This window comes from Platichthys flesus, chromosome 6 (genome assembly GCF_949316205.1).
Source record: "Platichthys flesus chromosome 6, fPlaFle2.1, whole genome shotgun sequence".
Taxonomy (NCBI): domain Eukaryota; kingdom Metazoa; phylum Chordata; class Actinopteri; order Pleuronectiformes; family Pleuronectidae; genus Platichthys; species Platichthys flesus.
In genome coordinates, this window is record NC_084950.1 from 27,681,548 (window position 1) to 27,703,530 (window position 21,983).

At 40.9% G+C, this 21,983-nt stretch overlaps 1 protein-coding gene across 1 annotated transcript in view; it reads right to left on the bottom strand.

Annotated features, from left to right (window-relative positions):
- LOC133955115 (NT-3 growth factor receptor-like) overlaps positions 1-21,983 on the bottom strand; it is a 97,837-nt gene that overhangs the window by 42,545 nt on the left and 33,309 nt on the right. The window contains exons 6-10 of the mRNA XM_062389787.1: positions 19,651-19,793; positions 17,800-17,944; positions 5,476-5,588; positions 1,686-1,869; positions 89-112 (exon numbers count right to left, since the gene is read on the bottom strand). Of these exons, the coding sequence (XP_062245771.1) occupies positions 89-112; positions 1,686-1,869; positions 5,476-5,588; positions 17,800-17,944; positions 19,651-19,793 (609 nt within the window). The remainder of the gene's footprint in view (positions 1-88; positions 113-1,685; positions 1,870-5,475; positions 5,589-17,799; positions 17,945-19,650; positions 19,794-21,983) is intronic.

A 21,983-nucleotide genomic window follows, 5' to 3' on the forward strand; every position in this document is an offset into this window, starting at 1 on the left:
GAATGCCATGTTAAATTGTTAACTCCTTGTTGACAATCCTGAGAATAAAAATCTATCAACAAATATGACAACAAAAAAAAACACGTACCATACTCATAATCTGTTTCTGGACCTGTGAAAAGAAAAGTAGCAGAGACACAGAAAAGAGAATGTAAGACAAACTGTAGCATGAAGAAAGGGATGTCAAAAACAAAATGGCTAGAAGTTTTAAAGGGAGGGCATGTGTAAGACATTTTTATAATAATAGTAATTCTTATAATTGTTATTATTCAGTGAAGTTTGTGTGTTGTCTCTAGACACTTCTCTGCAAAAATCTTATTTGAGATTATGTGTTGGCAATTTCTCAAATCAGAACAAGGGCTTGTTGTCCTAATTGTAGTTTGTAAAAAAATTTCCAAACCTGAATTTGGAATCTTTTCTTGTGTTATCTGTTAAAATCAGGAAATTTCAGGTATATGGTGGAATCTACCTATGATGTTTGATAAGTTCGGAAAGTACTTTCATAACGCATGGTGTTATTGATTGTCTAAAACAAGTTTAATGCCCACAATGGCTTTCTAGCTTCCAAGTAAGATTGTGGTTTGGCGTTTTTAAACTTTACCTTAACTTTTTGTCTGTGGTATGCATTGGCATTTCTGCCAGACATAACTTACTGTGTTTGTTGTACCCATTCATGCTAAGATGTCAGGTCTGTTTGAGCAGTCATGACCTATGGAACTACCTGCACAGCATTTGTTATTGTTCTGAGTATCTGTAAATTAACTTTTGTATTAGTGCCTAAACTGGGCAAAATGTTATTCTAGGGCCAGCACAAAAGTGACTATGTGAATGGATGCACACAATTATGTTAAGTTCCAGTAGTTGATTAGAGCTGCATTGCAAACACTAGTATGTGTTTCGTAGATAAAGTTGGTGACTTCTTATTGGGTGAAATGAGGTGGTGAGGAGGCACAAAAACGATTTTTGTTCTCTTCTCAGTGAAATGCTTTATGGCCCAATGTTCATACTGAATTAGATAAGAGATTCTAATAGGGTTCTTCTTCTTCTCAGTTCGGCGTGTGGCGACAGCAAGGTGCATTATCGTCATCTACTGTATCTGCCTCCTCTTCCTTGCTCAGCCTCTACTGCACATTTTCCATTAACTCCTCTATTTTGCAGTAATTTCATAACCCTGTTGGATATCTGTTTATCAAGGGCAGGGTATTATTGAGTCTAGTGTGTCCTATCAGCCAAGTAAAAATGTTGTCCAACTTAGTGCTCCTTATTAAGGAGCATTTGATCCTTATTAAGGAGCACTAAGCCATGCTGCTATTCTTTAATGTTTCCTTTCATTGTTGTTTTTGTATGTGATTTACTTGTAATGGGGTTTTTCTTATACTTTTTCTCCTTTGTTCGGTTATTGTCCGGTGGAAACCGCAAGGAGCATTACTGCCCTCTACTCATACTGTCAAATTTACCCTCATAAAAATCAAATGCCACTTTGCAGCACCCCAAGAGTCATCAAAGGCAATGTTTTACAAACAAATTTGGGACAAAAGGTTGAACCAGCAAAGAAGAAGTTGGATGCCACCTGCCAATAAGCTGAACAAAGAAGATGATAACTCAAGTACTCATTTAATTTGAAGTAATCATGATTGATAAAATGTCTGTTGCCAACGTTGTTGGATACTAGTGTGAACACTTACCGTCAAAGGGCTTGTCAAGGAAATGCCCATACACAGTAAAGGTGGCTTCCCCCAGGTAATTAGTGGCTTCCAAAGTGTAGTTTCCATTGTTGTGGTGTGTTGGATTTTTAAAGTTTAGGCAGCCCTCTATATCGTCCTTGTAAATGTCCATATCAGGGCGCACATACTCAGTATGGGAAATTTCCTGAGTGGGAGTTACATATGAGCAACACATGAATAGCATCATAACATGAATCTCTGAGTAAGTGTGATGATGAGTGTGATCACATTCAATTAAATTGTATTGCATATGCATAGCGCCAAATCATAATAAACATTATCTCAAGAGACTTTACATATTGAGGTTGAGACCATAAAAATCTTATATGAACATTTCCCGCAATGAGCAAGTGCTTTTGCGACTGTGGAGAGGAAAAAAGCTCACGTATATCTCAGGGGTGTCAAACTCATTTTAGTTATGGGGCCACATACTGCCCACTTTGATTTCAAGTGGGCCAGACCAGTAAAATCATTGCATAATGGCTTCATACCCCAACGCCACCACCACGCCCCTCCACCCTGGATGACGTCGCGTATAGCACAGGGTGGGGGGGCGTGGCGGCGGTGGATACCAACATGAAATCAACATAACGAGGGGGTCCGACCCATCTTGGAACACGGACCTAGGAGTCTGACGCATTGAAAGTGAAAGGTGAGGGCCGGCCAAGGGGCAACATCCTGGGCTGAGCGATGAGGCCGATAAGGAAGTGTAAAAAGCTGCAGTTTAGAGCATAATTAAACCGTTTTACAGCATGGTTAAAAATTTGGTTTTAGTCTCAATATCGAGGGTTTCCTTCATGACAACTCTGAGGGGGGTGAATTTTTTTCTAACTCCCCCTTTTAAGCGATATAGAGGTTTGAAATTAACTTGACGTCACGTCACCGCGACGACTGCAACTCCTAGCCTCCTGCCTGCTCGGCTTCACCTGAGCTAACAGGCTACTCCCCGGTCAGTGAACACCCCGGAGGCAAGATACAAGCAGTAATGGCGATGCGAACAGGAGTTATTACCGACATGAACCGACATGAGCCCGTCGCCCAGCAGAGAGAAGCGTTAGAGTTTGATGATGAATCTTTTAAACCGAGACAGGAGACTGTGCCCGTACAGAGAATAAGCTCTGCCACGTAAAATATCTAATGTTATGTAAAGTCGTTTCACTCGACATACCATTTGACTTGACTACATTACACAGATTCTTATTCTGCAGAAACAGATTTACTGTGGTCAACTGAAACCTGAGTATTTAAAGTCATATCTGCATTTTAAGAGCAGCTGTTTAAAGTAGCATTACATCTCCTAACACTCTTTATTCCGAGTATTGGTGTCTATGTGTTGTAAAGTGTTACAGTTAAAACTAAACTTGTCTGCTACCTTCAGTTTTTACATCGTTAATCTCAGGCAGTCTTCACTGAATTATGGTGTTAAATATAAATTTTTTTTAGCAAGTGTAACTTTACTAGAATAGACAGTCTCATAGAAAACCTGAGGCTGATGTCCACCACATATTTCCTAAGCTGAAATGATTATGATCTGATGAACTTTGAAGTAATACACTTTTATTTTTACCATGTAAAAGTCTGTTAAGGAGTTAACCTGGCACATTAATTACTTTACATATCTGTGTATTTGTTTTGAATGTTCCTATAGGATGTCCAACATGAGACACAACTGGAATCCAACCAGACTGAACACTGAGTCGTCACTTCAACACTGACTCCATGGTAAGCCCTGTTTTCATTACTTACAAACAATCAAAGCAAAGTATTGCATATAATACATAATGGATTAAATAATATATGCAATACTTTAATGTGAAATAACTCCATACTGTACATTCATTGTCTTGGTAGTGCACAGTTTAATCCAAAAGCATATTCAAATACATAGTTGAATATCCACAGAAAATATGGATGCAAACTTTGTTCATAAGTAACACTTCCTCTGCAATAATGCCATCATAATCATTTTTCCTATCATTTTATTAGGGATGGATGAGCCTGAGGGACACAGCTGTGATGACCTTGTTCTGTCTCTTATGGCAAAGAAGAAAAATAGAACACTGGGTTCTTATCTAAAGTGTATCAAATCGGAAAGCAAAAGATAAACATTGTTCAAATAAGTGTGAATTTTTTAATCAACCATAATGACTATAGAAATTAACTCTATTATCCATGACATTTAGCAGTGACTCACAACTCTAAGCCATTGCAGGCCGTCTTTAGTTAAGGGAGGAAAACATGAAGTGTTGTGCAGGTCGTCCTCATGTTGACCAGCCTGAAGCTGCCGATCTCCACCATATTGTTACTGAGGACATCAGGTGCTGCAGTTCTTCATCTAATGAAAAGAAGAAACTCACTATTAAAGAGTCTTTTGTGTTGTGTCTGAAGCACCACAGATGTCAGGCAGAAAAGATTTACTGGGCTCTGGGTTTGTACCCTCATGGTTTAATGCAGATATTTTAAGTCGCGTTGGATAAAAGTACTGAAAGAAATAAAACATTTTACAAATAGATCAAATAATCTTTCTACCTCATCTATAATATTCAAGGTGATAATCTCCCTCAGAACTATTGATAACAGTCCACATCAAGTTTCTCCACACATAAAACATAATCATATAATTAATATGAGAACTGTCTAAACTGTCTAAGTCAAGTCACAACCAAACACACAACTCTGAAGTTAACTTCCTTTAATCTGTTCGTTAGACGCTTTACTTACCGGCGGCTTCTACGTAACGAGCTCTGATCTCACGGTGCATCTCTCTGAGCAAATGAGTTGGGGCGGAGCCCCCGGGCCTGGGTGTGTGTGCTGTCTGGACACACACACACATATTTGTCGCTCCTGGTATTTCATGCTGGCCTGATACGATGATGATTAACAAATTAACGTGAACTTGAGTTCACTGTTCGCGAAAAAGATTTGCGACATGCACATCACTGTACAGGATGCCGCTGCAGAGCCGTAGGTGGCCGACCCCTGGCTACGGCGAAAGAACGATTGTTTACCGTTCGACCGTTACAGAGATGCAGACGTCCAAACAATAGTTCTGCCTCACATTTCCCCTCCCGTTTGAGAATCACTGGCAAAGAGTGAGATGGGGGTTTAATTTTTTTTTATTTGTTTTTAAATTTAGAGCATGCCTTGCATCCGGCGGGCCGAGCTGGACCCCCTGGCGGGCCGTATGTTTGACACCCCTGATAAACATCATCGCTCAGATCTCTGAGTCCATTTACCAAACTTTTTTATTGAAAGATTTAAGGTCTCATCCCTTCCTTGTATAAATTTAGTATGTATTTGTTTATAAAATAGATTTGGATCCTTTACTTTACTTTGACAATTTATACTTATACTATACTTCCTATAATCCATATGTGATGCTTTATCAGTTTGAGTTGTTTTATTGGGATAATTTGGTGTTAAGGTTACTGCAAGTTAATGTCCGTTATATGCTCGACCGCAGACTCAGGTTCTGGATGTATGTATGTATGCAAATAACCCCTCTCTTTAACCTGTTGCAATCAATATCCTCACACGCATCTCCAATAAACTTAACAGATGTATTTAAACTCAGCCACAAGGTCGAACCATCCCATGCTGGCTTTTTTCCTCGGAGTGGCCACAAGAGCCATTAGTATGGTATGATTTAGCACTATACAAATAAAATACATTTAATCAAACGTGTGAAAATATATATAAATCAGAAATACAGTAGCCTTCACCAATATGTGTGTGTGTGAAACAAACACACCTTTTCTTTGTAGAACCATCGTAAGGTTGGGTGGGGTGAACCCCGAACCGTGAACTCTATGCAAGTATCATGGCGCCGTTCTGGCTCCTTCAGCTGCACAATGGTGGGAGGAACTGAAAAACAAAACAAAAAAACAACGCAACAGAAAACAAGACACATGAAGATAGTAAATTATTTTATTGTTGTACACTATCACATGTACATGTATCACAGTAAAACTTGAATTTTCTGCAATGACACTTGAAGTACTGTTGCTGTTGTTCAAGGGAGAGCCAGACATAAAAGAGAGATATATCAAGGGGATAAACTTTAATTGTCGTTTTAATATGCCAGTCTCACCAAAATCGGTTGCAATTGATTTTCAGTGTGTAAGCATGTGTTCCAGTTCTAGTTTTTCTCTCTGTTTCCTATCAACTGTCTACAAACAGAAATTTATTGTAGGCTGGAACAGTGTAATTTTCTTACCAAAGTAGACTCAATGAAATTCGAGAGAGAGAGAGAGAGAGAGAGAGAGAGAGAGAGAGAGAGAGAGAGAGAGAGGAGGGGGGTCATTCGTATTAGTCATTCCACCAAACAAACACACACACACAGAATTTCAGACAAACATAGGTTGAGCTTGAGGTTGAGCTTGAGATTAAGCTGGAAAAACGGCTGCCTTACACATGGTCCTGGCATGGGCTGTAAGGAGACTGGTTGAGCCATGTATTTTGGAACATCAGTTCTGTTTTACAAATGTACATAGAACACATGCACCAATAAGTAATACTGTGAATTGCCAGATAATGTAATGAATTTACAAGCCACTGCTTAACGGAGCTCTAAAGAAAAATCATCTGCTCTTGTCCAATAGAGAGAAAAGCGATGAGAAAGGAGAAATAAGAATGTGAGAAGACATTATTTGCAAAAATGCTTGTGTGACAAATGACCATGCCACAGGCCAGCAGTTTCTGCTGTTGACTGGCTTTGCAGCCCAGTGTCTCTGTCTCTCTTCGTGGCTTTTCATGTGTCTGTCTTAGACCTTGTGTGTCTCTCTCCGTGACTGTCTTTCTGAGGCAGCTCTGCTCCTACCTTTTTTACCAAAAGATAGATCAGCTAACAGCTCTCACTTGCGCTGATTGATCCTCTGTCCAGGTGAAGGTGCTCTCCCAGCTACCTCCACAGCTTGAAATTCAATCAATTAAAGACAAAAGACTCATCACTAGATACTATCTACTTTATTTATGTTATCTTTTGTTTTCCATCCCTTGCTTTTTAATTGTAAGTTCAGCATTATTTCTTTCTACTCAACAAGTGAGTAAAATGGCTAAAATCTTTAAAGTAATAATAATTTGAAGGACCTAAAACTCCTCAAAGTTCTGCATGGCAAACTACTGTAAACACATGGCTACAGTGAAATGGACTCTGTCCTCAGTGCTGGTTCTTTGAACTCTGCCCCTGAACCCATATAATACACGACTGGGACGTTCGAAAAGAGTTGAGAGAACGAGAGATGGGAACGGGGGTTGAAATAAGAGAGTTGTGTTACAATCTTTTTGAAGCTCTTAATAAAAATAACAATAGTGATAGTGATCATTATTTATCATGGCAGCACAAGTTAATAATACTAATAATATAAATATAATACTACAAAGTGATTAAGCTGGCTAAGCGATGAAACCCTCGGACACAGAGAAAATTACAGGCTTTTCTCATATGCCACCTCAGCATAACAAATGGAGTTTTATGTACTTAATTGTGCCTGCAAATTAGCGAACCTAACCAACATTCAGTTATTCCATGTATCTGTTTGCTAGAGCTAGCTGTGGTAAAATGTGCAGCACACCACGCTTTAGCTCTCTGCTAAACTAGCTGCCTTAAATACTATTTTCTGATGGAAATTTAAATCCCTTCTCTATTTGTTGGCTCATGCTTTCATACATGTAGTAAAAGTGGGGATGGAATCACATGACCCAAAACCAAAGGTAATCCCCAGGCATTGCTGCTTTAAAAATCGTTGCTGGTCAGATGCAAAGTGTGCCTACGAAAAACAGGGGGTAATCTGTCAGTAACATATGACCATCTACTGCCCCAGTAAGGACCTTGTATTAATATACTTTGTACATATGCTTTTAAGTCAGAGTTACAAGTATCTCCTTGTCATTGTTAATATGTTCTCAAAATGGGTTAACATGAAGAGAGAAAACAAGTAGAAAGGATGCAGCTACTTGTATTAAATGTCTGTTAAAAGAAGTAATTCTCATATTTGGAATTCCACATAGAATAACCAGTGATAAGGGTTCATCAAATCACCCAGCACCAGAATCAATTGGAAGTTGCATACATACAATTGCCACAAAAATATTTACATTTACCTACCCAGACAGCTGCTTTTAAGCCTGCATGAAGTCTTGATAGGGAAACCTTTATCAACAGGTGCAAGACCACCTCTTACATCTCACAGAGCTAATCTGTTATGGAGAAAGGGGTATATGTGTCTTTCTAGCTCTCACCAACACTTTGAGAACATATAACAAGCAGGTTGCAGACAGGACACTAGGATAGTTTGTTTGTGCAATCTCTAAATCAAAAAATATGTCTCTTCTAGGTGGAGATCCATACCATTGCTGCTGATGGTCGAGAGAAAGTCAAAATGTATGCATCCTGGTGCCTCAGAGATCCATCTGTGCAGCATTGTTCCTCTTCTTTGCTGGCCTCTACACAACCCCTTTTTCAGGGCACTGGCCACCTGTCACCCTCCTGTATGAGAGTAACGTTCCAAAGATGCCCAAGAATGGAAGCTTAGGTGGCGATTATGCTCCGGATGAGTATGACAGTGTGAGAGATTTGTCAGTGCACAAACACAGACATATAAGCAAACATGCATGCATACGTAAATCTTGAAAAGGAAAATGCTTCCAATTGTGCCTCAAGCATTGGTCTAAGCATGAGAGACACAGTTACTATGAAACAATGATGGCGTTCAAATAGACTAAACCAGGGGTAGGCAACCTTTACTATCGAAAGATTCATTTTGCCCCCTCTTCCCCCAAATTAAATCTGTCTGGAGCAGCAAAACCTATTTGATAACACAGGTTATAAAGAAATATATATAGTTATACAATATATATAATAACTATAGCTTGTTGCATTTATTAAATTATAGAATGACAATAAAAATAACTGTTGACATTTAACTGCTATTTTTACCTGTTACAAAAAAGGAAAACACCCAACTCTTATGAAGAGGAGAACAAAATACATCTGTAGGCCTTCTTTGAAATAAATAAAAAAACAGAACTATGCTTTTTTTGCTCATATCCAGCTTGGTACTTTTGAGCAGATGCTGTGTGTTTGCTCTGGAAATGTCTTTAAACATAAAAAATTGTTTGCTAATTCCTCGCCACATATCGCGCAACAGCGGAGAAGTTCTTCACCATGGATGACATTAAATTAATAATTGGAGTGGAGAATTACAGTAAGTTGTATGATCCTCAGCACATGTTGTATAAGACAACACCAAAAAAGACAAATGTTGGGACGCTGTTGCAGTTAATGTTAGCAGCAAGTAACTACTAAATGCCTGAAAAAAATTATTAAATGCCATTTTTACTGTTGGCTGATAACAGCAAAGGTCTGTGATATTATTAGGGATGTGCTGCGCTTCATCACGCTTCAGCGTCCGTTGTGAACCCGGCGTGAGCGAATGAGCGGAGCTGGGGGCGGAGCCCCAGGGCCGGTGTGTGTGTCCGCTCTCTGGGAGCGTGCACACACACATACACACACACACACATTCACCCGCTCCTGGTTTTTCATGACGACTGATACGATGAACGTGACGTTCACTCACGTTCATCATATGAAATATCCTGCTCTATCAAGATTCTGCAGATATCATAGTTCAATCAGCAGGCATTGAGGTTAGAACAGGGAAGAGGTGTCAAGGTTGCATGGGAAAGTTGGTAAAAGCAAGTAGCAGCACCCAACTCAGTGTGCCATCACCTTCGTGGTATCGTACCTTTCCCGCAGTAGTGTCTCGTTGAAGTCGGTGTTCGAAGAGAGGAGACCCAGTACTTACAAGTATAATGTTTATTGAGAGTATTATAGGTTCAGGACGAGTTTCTAGAAAACTCGGAGATAACACACCGAATAGTGAAAATCCGCCTTGACTCTGCAAGGTAAGGCGTTTTATAGGGGAGTTGTTTACCACAAACCTAGAGATATAATGACGTCACACAACCGGGCCTTCTGCCTAAATTTGGGAATGTGTCGTACCTTAAAATTTAAGGACCCGCTGAAAAGCATCTCTCCTCTCATTATTCCATAGGCAGTTCAAGGATAGTTCAGACAAGGAGAAACACACTGAACACATCTGGAGATAATACTTAAACGTTTGAACTTAAGATTCAAGGCGCCTTAAGATAATAACATGTTATTATGATCTATACCTATGCTAGAGAAAATCATTAGCTGGATATTAACATACCATTTATTGTTTGTATATGTGCTATGGATATCTATTAGCTAAGGGAATATACTACAGTGGGAGCAGAGTTGAAGCCCCAGCAACACCTAAAGACCAAGAGTGGTCGAGAGATTTGAAGCTGCTGCTCAATCTAGGGAAGCAGCTGAAGTTCCCGTACATCATTTCAGTCACAAAACTTAGGAGAGACATGGTTCTTGCTTAACCAAGCAAGCGTTTCAGAAAGTATTTCATGTTGTCTGTCTGCAAGTTTAAAGAAATTCTTCAAGAGTTTCAACCAAGATCATGGTATTAATTCGGACACAGGTCCCATTTGTTTCTAACATTCCCAGTTATATGCATTTGGATAATTAATTTTAACCCTAATCTCCCTGATTTGTGTTAAAGGCAAACTATGGAGAAAGTCAAGTCACAATTCTCTGGAGCTCCTACATAGAGCATGTCTAAAAAGGCTCATATCTGAAGTGAAACCTTGGCAAAATAGATCATGCTTCAAAAAATAGCTCGCATCGACAGGTTTAAAAGATGTAAATAACATGCAAATTAATCATATGAAAAAAATACATGACTGGCAAGGTTCTTTATTTTCTTATTCTTAGAAAAGTCCACATATGGACCAACACCAGCAATGATATACAATGACAAATGTCTGAACACTTCCTGCACACTGAGCCACACTTGTGCATTTGGTGACAAGCTTATTCATTGCCATCAACACCCACCGACCTGCTGCCCTATGTGACAACAAATGTGGAATAATCTGCAGCTGAAAATTATTCACAACAAATGGAAAAGTTCCTCCCATTTTGACAGGCTGTTTATGGAAATCACCTAACATCAATGTAAATTTGCTAGATGTTTTTAAATTTGTATATGTTCAGTAGGAAGCAATGGGTTCTACTTCTTACTTCTTCCGCATAACCCTGACCGAACATCCAACCATATTATGGACCCAGCAGAGCTACATTTTTTACCATTTCGTCCCGTACCTCGTTGAGGTGCGTGACAGACTAAAGAAATACCTCAACCCTCCAGCCCCATCCACTAACTCGTACCTGGGCCGCCGCCTGGCCTTTGGTGGACCCCGCAGCCTCAAAAAGGGTCCTACTGTGGGTGGTGGACGTTGGAGAGGGGGCGTCCACAGCGGGAGCCTCTCTCCTCTGCAGCGGGATCACAGGAACCAACCCCAAGTCGTTGTCGGCTGTTTATTTACATAGCCACTGCTTCTTCTCATAGCCTTTTTTTGGCAGACAAATCCGCCAGTCAGTGACGGGTTATGCAAGTGGTCATACTTTCGGATATCTTCTGCCAAACGCTTTTCTATTTGATCCATATTCGTTCTTCTACATCTTCCGTGGTTTCTGCCGCTATTATGGGGCTTTTAACCGGAAATGTGACTCCGGAAAGGATGTAGTTAGCAGACCAATCACAGCCTGGCTGCGTGAGGCTTGCGTAGCTTTGTCTTTTAGTCAGAAAAATTGGGCGACACATGCAAGAAGGGGTACGCAGGCACGCAAACGGCACGCAAGGGCTCATTTGCTTGCGTGTCCCTGAAAATGCAGAAGCATGGGCCGGCCTTAAGGTCCCATTCTCCTCCTGTCCCGCGCCGGAGTCACCCTGCTGACGTCACTCGTGTTTCGACGTCGGAGGTTTTCGCTGCGTCTGTTTCAGTCCCAGTTCTGCTCCGGAGGGTCCCGGCTGACCTCACTCGTGTTCCGGCGTTAGAGGTCCTCGCTGCGTCTGTTCCTGTCCCGCGCCAGAGGTTCCCTGCTGACGTCACTCGTGTTCCGGCGTCAGAGGTCCTCCTGGCGTCTGTTCCAGTCCCTGTTCCATGCCGGGGGGTTTGGCTGACCTCACTTGTGCTCCGGCTTCAGAGGTGCATGCAGCTTCTGTTTCTGTCCATGTTTCGCGCCGGAGGATCCCGGCTGACGTCATTCGAGTTACGGTGTCAGAGGTCCTCATGGCGTTCGTTCCAGTCCCTGTTCCGCCCCGGATGTTCCCGACTGACGTCATTCTTTTTCCGGCGTCAGAGGTCCCCGCGGCATCTATTCCAGTCCCTGTTCCATGCCGGAGGGTCCCGGCTGACGTCGCGCGTGTTCCGGTGTCAGAGGTCCTTGTGCTGTCTGTTCCTGTCCCGCGCCGGAGGTTCCCGGCAGACATCACTCCAGTGCCGACATCAGGTGTCCCGGCGGCTGCTACTCCAGTCCCTGCTCCACGGCAGGGTATCCCTGCTGACATCCCTCCAGTTCCGACCTCAGTGGTCCCTGCAGCAACCATACCATCAAATGTTCCGGCGTCGGCGGTCCAAGCAGACGTCACATCTGTTCCGCCGTCGGATGTCCAAGCTGAGACTCCGGTTCTTTCCCCACGTCTGGGGCTGAAGTCTGTGCCCCTGTGCTCAGTCCCTGACCGTCCTCTGGGCCATCTGCCTGAGGGCCCGTGCTTCGCCTCTGATCGGCTTCCGGGCCGTCCTCCTGATGAGCTCCCGTGCTTTGTCCCGGACCGGCCTGCTCCTCGTGTGTGTTCTTCACTTCCCTTTCTGTGATTGTCTGCCCCAGTCATAATGTGTTACACCTGTGTTCAATTGCACCTGACTTCCTTTTGTGTGTATATAAGTCTCTGTGCTCCCCTTTGAACTTTTTCGGATGGTTTGTCGTAAAAAGGTGATGTTGTGTCCTGCTGTCCTGTCTTGCTTTACTGTCCTGATCTCCCGTGTTCTCTGTGTGCTGTCCTCCTGGGACTTTGCACCTCTGCATCCCCGTGTAAGCTTCCTGTGTTTTCTCCTACGTGTGTTTAGTGTTTATCCAGATTTCCCCTTTAGTGCTTTGGTTGTCTTGTCAAGAAGCCTGTTTCATTAAAATTACTATTTTGTTTACACTCTGCGCCTGGGTCCTACTGCTTACTGCTTCCCCAAATCTCTGACAGCAACATTTCTTCTCTCATCTAAGAGGCTTCTTCAGATATGTTTGCTTGAACTAGTAAGTGAGAATAGATTGATATTTCGTGGCACAACTTATTATCTGATTCCCACAAATTACTTCAAAAATATCACCTGCGGAACATATATTGTTGTGATATTTTTATTAGTAAGGTTACTGAAAGTTGATGTTAGTTGTGTAATGCTTTACACACAGACTAGCGGTCTGTCTTTGCATGCAACTAATACTCTCACACACAATTGATCTCAGCCACATGGTCTGACTATCCCATGCTGGCCTTTTGCCTTTGTAGTAGCCTTAGCAGCACTCAGCCAGTGGTGCAAACAGTGTGTTTGTGTGTGATACAGCCAGGTCTGAATCAGTTGTGTGTGAGGACAGGCAGGATAGGATGTGGAAATATCTATATTAAAAGATGATGTGGTGGTTTTAGGGGTTCAGTTTCAGAATAAATTTGATTATGAACTTTCCAATGGGTTCTGGATTCCCACTCCCAAATGGCCACTGGTGGTATTTAATTAGGGACCTCACAAACAGTTGACTCGTAAGGACGTAAGCATTGGCCCTAGAACAGACCTGGGCATTGTACGGCCCCCGGGCCGCATCCGGCCCTTTGGCTGTCTGTGACCGGCCTGGTGAGGTCAAAGGAATATTAGGAATAGCACGTAAATAGGTGGACATCATGCAAAGAATACAACAACATTTCTTTTATTTTGAAGGTGCCTTTTTTTAACATCTACCTGACGTACATCCTGAATGCCCGCGAGCAGATGATGTTTTGGCGAACGGAGTTAAGAAGAGATGGGATTTAGCTGTTAAAGTCCGCAATGTCAGCCCACGTTAAGACAAGAAATATCGATGGGAAAGCCGTGTGCTTAGATTGTGGAGAAAAGATCGCTGTTTTTAAGGATTACAATTTGAACCGGCATTACGAGACAAAGCACGGAGAGACTTTTACGGACGAAACGTAACGAGAAGGATGGAGGACATCGCGAGAAATCTCGAGCTACAGCTGCTAAAGAAAGTAGTTGATTTTGACTTTTTCTCCTTGGCTCTGGATGAGGGCTGTGATGTCTGCGACACAGCCCAGTTACTCATCTTCGTACGTGGGATGACGAAAGACTTTGCGATTACTGAGGAGCTGGCAGCAATGCGGTCAATAAAAGGGACGACTTTTGAAGCGGATGCAAGATAAAGTGAGGGAAATTAACCCACGGTCATGAAAAACCTGGAAAAGTCATGGAATTGTTAAATGTTTATTTCCAGTCCTGGAAAAGTGCTTGAAAAAAATGTAATCCCAAAAGTTTTGGAGAAGTCATAGAGATTTGTTATATTCATATTTTCATGTCGTTAATTTACGCTGAGTTTTAATCAATTCATATGTTTTTAAAAGAAATACGCTCAAAATATAAGCAGGCGTACTATCTCATACTAATTGAAATGTTCGGTGGGGAAGCAGGTGAGATAATGCACTATGCCAGGGAAGTGTAGATTTAACCATGCTTGGCTACAAATGGAAAAGTACATGCCATGTGTTACAACAGACGTCAATCAAACTATTGTCTCATTCCTTTGTGTAATTAAAGGTTTAGTGTATGCTTTGCAATTCTCATTGTTAGCTTAAATACTAAATTTAGACCCTTTAGCATGTATACACTGAGATCTCACAAAATGTCTGGTCATGGAAAGTTGGTTTAAAGATATTGAAAGTCATGGAAAAGTCATGGAAATCCATGGGTCAAAATGTGTATGAACCCTGTGTATTATACATCAGGAGGTGTTGTGTAAGTCAGTGCTAATAATGAATCATGTTACTGATGTTGTAACTAAATTAGTTTACTTTATCAGGGCAAGAGCTGAATCACAGACAGTTTGTTGCACTTTTGGAAGAGCATGAGACTGAACATGGGGACATAGGCTACCACAAAGCTGTCAGATGGCTCAGTCTGGACAAAGTGCTTAAAACAGTATGGGACCTGAGAGCAGAGATTCAAGAGTTTTGTGAAAAGAAAGGCAAGGACAGCCCAGATCTCTCAGATGCAGACTGAATGGAAGATCTTGCATTTGCTGTTGATGTCACTGCATTAATGAATGAGCCAAATACCAAACTGCAAGGCAAGGGCCTATTTGCACATGAAATGTACAGCCTGGTGAAGGCTTTCATGAGAAAGTTGCAGTTTCTTTCAAGCCAGTTGGAGGGTAACATTCTCAACCACATGCCATCTCTGAAAGAAGCCACACCATCAGTTGATCACCTCCGCAGGTACATTGCTGGCAGAGCACTTTCAGTCAGCGTCACTGCTGGAGTTTTATTCTTCTCTCAAAGAGGAGAACTTTTCATACTTGACGAGGCATGCTCAGAAGATGTTGGTTCTCTTTGGATCTACTGACATGTGAACAAACATTTTCTGTGATGAAGTTGAACAAATCCAGATACTGATCCTCTCTCACTGATTATCACCTGTCAGCTGTCCTTCGCATATCCACCTCAGATATTCAACCTGACTTCAGTGCACTTGTTCATGCCCATGAACAGACTCGATATCTCTCACTTAACAAGAAAAAAACCGCAAATGAGGTGATTAGACTATATGCAAATAGTAGTAGCGCTTTGTATACAGTTAATTTAAAGCTGATGTTTGGAATACTGCAAAAAAATTGCATTATTTGTAAATGTTGATTAAAGTGTGATATATTGTTGGCGTTATTACTTTGCCTGCCTCACTTTTTCATTGCCTAACCATAACATTTACTCTTATCTGTAGAAGCTCATCAAATTAATATGAGTAGAATTAAGTTCACTTATTGGTCCGGCCCTCCACAACTGTCCATGTGGCCCCTCTGGAAAATTAATTGCCCACCCCTGCCCTAGAAGGTCCAAGAAGGTTTGAGACACTGGTGTCATTATGAGCTATGTTTTATAAATATGGTTATACATTTTTTATTAAATCCACGAAAGCAAAGTCATACAATTTAGTTTATTATTTTTCTTTATAATGAACTGTAGTTGTAATGTTGTTGAGGTATTTTTGATCGCATGTGACACGACAATTTAGGCCTTTACATAAGAGAACATATTTATGCAAACCCCTTTAAGTGGTCACATGAATACAAACACACCATAACCTAGCAGACACGCATGCACACACACACACATACATACATACACACATACAGGACTGTCTCAGAAAATTTTAATATTGTGATAAAGTTCTTTATTTTCTGTAATGCAATTAAAAAAACAAAAATGTCATGCATTCTGGATTCATTACAAATCAACTGAAATATTGCAAGCCTTTTATTCTTTTAATATTGCTGATTATGGCTTACAGCTTAAGAAAACTCAAAAATCCTATCTCAAAAAATTAGAATATTTCCTCAGACCAAGTAAAAAAAAGATTTATAACAGCAAAACAAAATCAAACATTTGAAAATGTCCATTAATGCACTCAGTACTTGGTTGGGAATCCTTTTGCACGGATTACTGCATCAATGCGGCGTGGCATGGAGGCAATCAGCCTGTGGCATTGCTTAGGGTTTATGGATGCCCAGGATGCTTCAACAGCGGCCTTTAGCTCATTTGCATTGTTGGGTCTGGTGTCTTTCAGCTTCTTCTTCATAATACCCCACAAATTCTCTATGGGGTTCAGGTCAGGGGAATTGGCAGGCCAATCAAGGACAGTAATGCCATGGTCAGTACACCAGTTACTGGTGGTTTTGGCACTGTGGGCAGGTGCCAGATCATGCTGGAAAATGTAATCCTCATCTCCATAGAGCTTTTCAGCAGACGGAAGCATGTAGTGCTCTAAAATCTCTTGGTACACAGCTGCATTTACTCTGGACTTGATGAAACACAGTGGACCAACACCAGCAGCTGACATGGCTCCCCAAACCATCACTGACTGTGGGAACTTCACACTGGATTTCAAGCAACTTGGATTTTGCTCCTCTCCAGCCTTTCTCCAGACTCTGGCGCCTTGACTTCCAAATGAAATACAACACTTGCTTTCATCTGAAAAGAGGACTTTGGACCACTCTGCAACTGTCCAGGGCTTCTTTTCCATAGCCCAAGTCAGACGCTTCTTCCGTTGTCTTGAGTTCAGAAGTGGCTTGACCATGGGAATACGGCTATTGTAGCCCATTTCTTGGACACGTCTGTGAACAGTGGCTTTTGATACCTGGACTCCAGCTTCAGTCCACTGTCTTTGAAGCTCCCCCAAATTCTGGAAGCGACCCTTCTTCACAATGCTGTTAAGGCTGCAGTCATCTCTCTTGGTTATGCAGCGTTTCCTGCCACATTTCCCCCTTCCAACAGACTTTTTGTGGATGTGCTTTGAAACTGCACTCTGTGAACAGCTTGCTCTTTGAGAAATTTCTTTTTGTGTCTTACCCTCCTGATGGAGGGTGTCAATGATGGTCCTTTGGACAGCAGTCAGATCAGCAGTCTTTCCCATACTTGTGATTTAGTTTACTGAACTAAGTGTTTTTCAAGGCTCAGGAAACCCTTGCAGGTGTTTCGAGTAATTAGACGATTCAAGTGATTAGTTGAATACCCTACTAGTATACTTTTTCATGATATTCTAATATTTATATTTAGAGATAGGATATTTGAGTTTTCTTAAGCTCTAAGCCATAATCAGCAATATTAAAAGAATAAAAGGCTTGCAATATTTCAGTTGATTTGTAATGAATCCAAAATGCATGACATTTTTGTTTTTTTAATTGCATTACAGAAAATAAAGAACTTTATCACAATATTCTAATTTTCTGAGACAGTCCTGTATGTGAATGGCTGTAATGATCATGGATGGCCGGTTTTGCACTATGAAAACACTAGTAAATGAGTTGCCATTAAATGGAGCATTTAAGAGCCAGGCAACGAGAATGCTGAATGTGAATGTGTGTGTTTGTATGTGTCTGTGTACTTACAGTGAACTGTTAGTTGGACAGAAGCATTGGTCATTCCCACTATGTTGCTGGCAGTGCAAGTTAGCAGGAAGTTGTTGTCGTCTCTGCTTACATTGACCAAAGTTATGCTGATGGAATGAATGGTGTTGTTGTCGATGACTTTAGCCTAGAGGGAGAATTGGACAGAACAATAAAATGAATAGTAGTACCATAAATATATTATGACAATATCATCCATTAATGGTTAATCAACTTTGCTGCAGTCACAAAACGTTGATTCATTTAAACCTTGCTTCTAATTGATATAACCCCCACATTTAGCCTTTCCTCCAATTCTTCAAAAAACTTTTTTGAGGCCACTGTCCATTCATAGTCATAGGATTTGTTTCCGTGTTAAGACAATGTTTTAATGCTGAGTAAAAGCCCCTTGAGTATGGAATACAAAGTAGTTAAGAAGTAAACCATTTGGTGCACTGCTTACTATTAGCCCTAAACTGTATTACATTTGACTTCTTTCGAGAAGTTGGAGCCCCACCCGCTCCCCTGCCCCAACAAAATTATCACAAAATAGGCCAAGTTTAACTCGATTAACTTTCAGGAATTTATGATAAGCAATTAAAAATATTTTTTATGACATTTGTCACTACATTTGTACTATTTCTAAAATAGAGAAAAAAATTATTAAATTATAACACTTTGTTCAAAGATGATAAAGTAAAACCAAAAATAACACATGCAGTAACCGACAGAGAGGTCAGAGCCCTGACATCTTGGTTCCAGGACAACAACCTCCATCTCAACATCAGCAAATCAAAGGAACTGATCGTGGACTATAGGAAGAGACAAGGTAGAACACGCCCCCCTCTCCATCTATGGTATTACGGTGGAGAGAGTCAGCAGCTTCAGGTTCCTCAGTGTTTGAATCAGTGATGACCTGACCTGGACCCACCACACAGAGTCCATCAGGAGGATGGCAAGACAGAGGCTTGTCTTTCTCCGCAGGCTGCAGAGGCTCACCATGGATTCCAGGATACTCTGAGGACTGCTCAGCACATTGCCAGGACGGAGCTGCCATCCATCGAGGACCTCTACTTCCAGCGGTGTAGGAAGAAGGCCAACGAGATCATTAAAGACCCCTTTCACCAGCCATAAACTGTTGTTCCTGGTGCCATCTGGCCGACGTTAGGCTCACCAGGCTCAGAGACAGTTTCCTCCCCCAGGCCATTAGACTTTCAAACTCCTCCAATCTGCCATAATTCCTCAAAACTCTGCACCCTACCATATCAGCCTTACCATATTTGTATCTATTTTTTGTATATCTTATAAAAAAAATTGGATAATCTATTCTATATATAATTAGATTTGTTTGCTTGTGTAATATTTTGACCATTGCATGATGAGAGCCTGTGACCCAAGCACTTCATTGCCAGCAACTGCTTAATGTATTTGGTCTTCACATGACAATAATATACCGTTTAAGGTAGAGACTAGCACTGAAAAGAACAGAGTTTAATAGGTGGAATTCATTCAAATCTATGTATTCATGCTGTGCTACTATCAATAGCCGATTCTAAATCACACAATATATATACTATATTGTGTTAAGACAAAACTGCCACTTTGCTCTCCATGATTTTTTCTAACTAACTAAAGCTAATTGATCAATCAAGACCAACACTTCCAATGAACTATTTCCGCTGCAACTCATGTCAATGATGATGCAAAGAGATTCACATTGATTATTTATGAGGCAACTGCCAGCATAACTTGTAAAATGCAACACTCCCTAATCTAGCTGTTGTTTATTGTGTCTGTGTGTGTGTGTGTGTGTGTGCGCGCGCGCACCTACACAAGTGTGTGTGTGCTTCCTACCTCTTGTGCATTTATGGAGTGTAAGCCATTCACAGGCCAGTCAACCTCAGGTAATGGGGATCCTGAGCCATTGCAGATAGCAGTTACACGACCACCCTCGATAACTGTGAGGTTGCTGTGGCTGACACTGATATCTGGCAAATCTGAGAGAGAAGGCACATGACAGAAAATGTAACTCCATAATGAGATAGAACATAAGCATCAGTGTGGTCCAACATGTTGGTTAGCAAGGCTCACAATCTTTTTTCCAGTACATATGAAATGTATGTGTCTTGGGTGGATCTGAGGTTAGGGCTCAATAAAATAATTGTATTCAAACTGGCTTTTAATTAATTCAAACTACCCCCTGCAGAGTGAACCAGAAAGACAAACAAAGATGACAAGGAAAACAAAGGAAGAGGCAGAATATACAGTCCTTGACACTTGATTCACTGCGGAAACTGATAATCAACTATGGAATGCCATTTGAGTCTAAATTAAATAAATAAATAGGTAAATAAATAAACAGGAATAAATATTGCTATTAGATAAACCCTGAAATAAAAAATATATGACAATAAATTTAATTTATATATTTATATAAATTTTTTTTATTTTATTTTTATTTTATTAATTTATATATTTATATTGTGCTATATAAATATAGCACAATATAAATATATAAATTAATCCATTTACTTAAGTTAATACAATTACTAATTTCAAAATGATATTTTCCAAATGATGACATTTATATATTTTACGAAAAACTTCATTTCATAATGCCACATTAAATTATATCATGGGACATTATTTCATTATGCCGCATTTATTTATTTCATGGGACTATTTATGTCCCATATATCCATTCTCATATGCAAATGCGGGGTTATGCACACACACAAACAGGCCCCCACTCACTCGCTCAGTCTGAGACATGCAGTGAGATCAGAGCTCGTTACCGAAGCCGGTAAGCGACTTTGTTGAGTCACGGCTGCTATGTGATCTGAGCAGAGGCTGCAGTTGGTTTGTACCGAGCTGGAGTTTCTGTGTCCTCCTCCACTGTGTTCTAACTTTAACTAATAAACTCATCACTACTTATCAGCACCTGATCAGTACATGAAGTAATGTAGTGTTTGTTTGAATCGCTGCTTTTTCAGTGTTCTCAAATTCCGAATCAAATGTTTAAGTTTTAAACATTCAAAGTATACATATTCAATTTGCTCAAATTCAAATGCCAAAATTCAAAAAGCTACATTTCAGACTAATGTAGCCGAGTGGTTAGTTCTCTTATACTGTCAGGCGGCCTCAGCCGAGAAAGGACAGGAGAGATGGTTATTGGACATCACACCCGTTTACTTTACACTTCAAAACGGAACTCTCGTCCGTCAGAACCCCTTTCAAAACAAGAGTCCCACCCACCAACCTGCTTATAACAGGAACTACACATCAATTTTCCATAATAAAGCCACTAACGGGACAAACATTTAAACTATCGTCTACCTATCTGTAGCATGTCTCACGAAAGATGTTTGAGACTTTCAACTGATTTAAGGTGTATTTGAAACTTTCCGAAACAACAAAGTAAGAGCTTGTGCCTCTTCGGAGGGTCGCTAATAGAGATGAGCCGGATACTCGGCTGAAACGAGTATCCGGTACGGATAAAGCACTTTTGCCGAGCACGAGTATTATACGAGTAATACGAGTCATTATCTGTGCTCGGACTGAATGAAAATCCTCACACAGCGTCACAGCGCTCCTCCCCTTCACACACCGCTCTGCTCACTCACTCACAGAACAGCTCTCTGTCTCTCTCAGTCACTCAGGTTCGCGGGTCTTTTCGGTTAACGTTTAGGGTTTCTTCAGCTTGAAGTTTGTTTTTATTTCAGTTTGTACTTACTTATTAACCAGTAGAGTTCTGTTAAACGTGGGTTCGTTCAGACGTGGTGCTGGTAGAAAGCGACTCGCGTTGCGTCCCTGCCTGTCGGAGATTTTTTTTTTTTTTTTTTTAAACAGTTTTTTTTTTTTACTTCACGCCTTAAGTGTCTGACTACTCTCTAGCGTCTGGCTACGCTCTCTCACTCTCTCTCTCTCTCTCTCTCTCTCTCCCTCTCTCTGCCAGTCGTTGGAGTTTTTTTTTTTTTTTTTTAAACCGTCAGTTGGCTCTAACCAGTTTTATTTTACTTCACGCACTGAGTGTCTGACACATTCTAGGTAGTAGTGGTATAAAAAATATTACAAATTAAGCTACACACACACACACACACTCCCCCTCTCGCTCTATGTCTCTCTCTTACTCACTCAAACACACACTCACACACACACACACTCCCGGGTTAAATCACACCCACTTC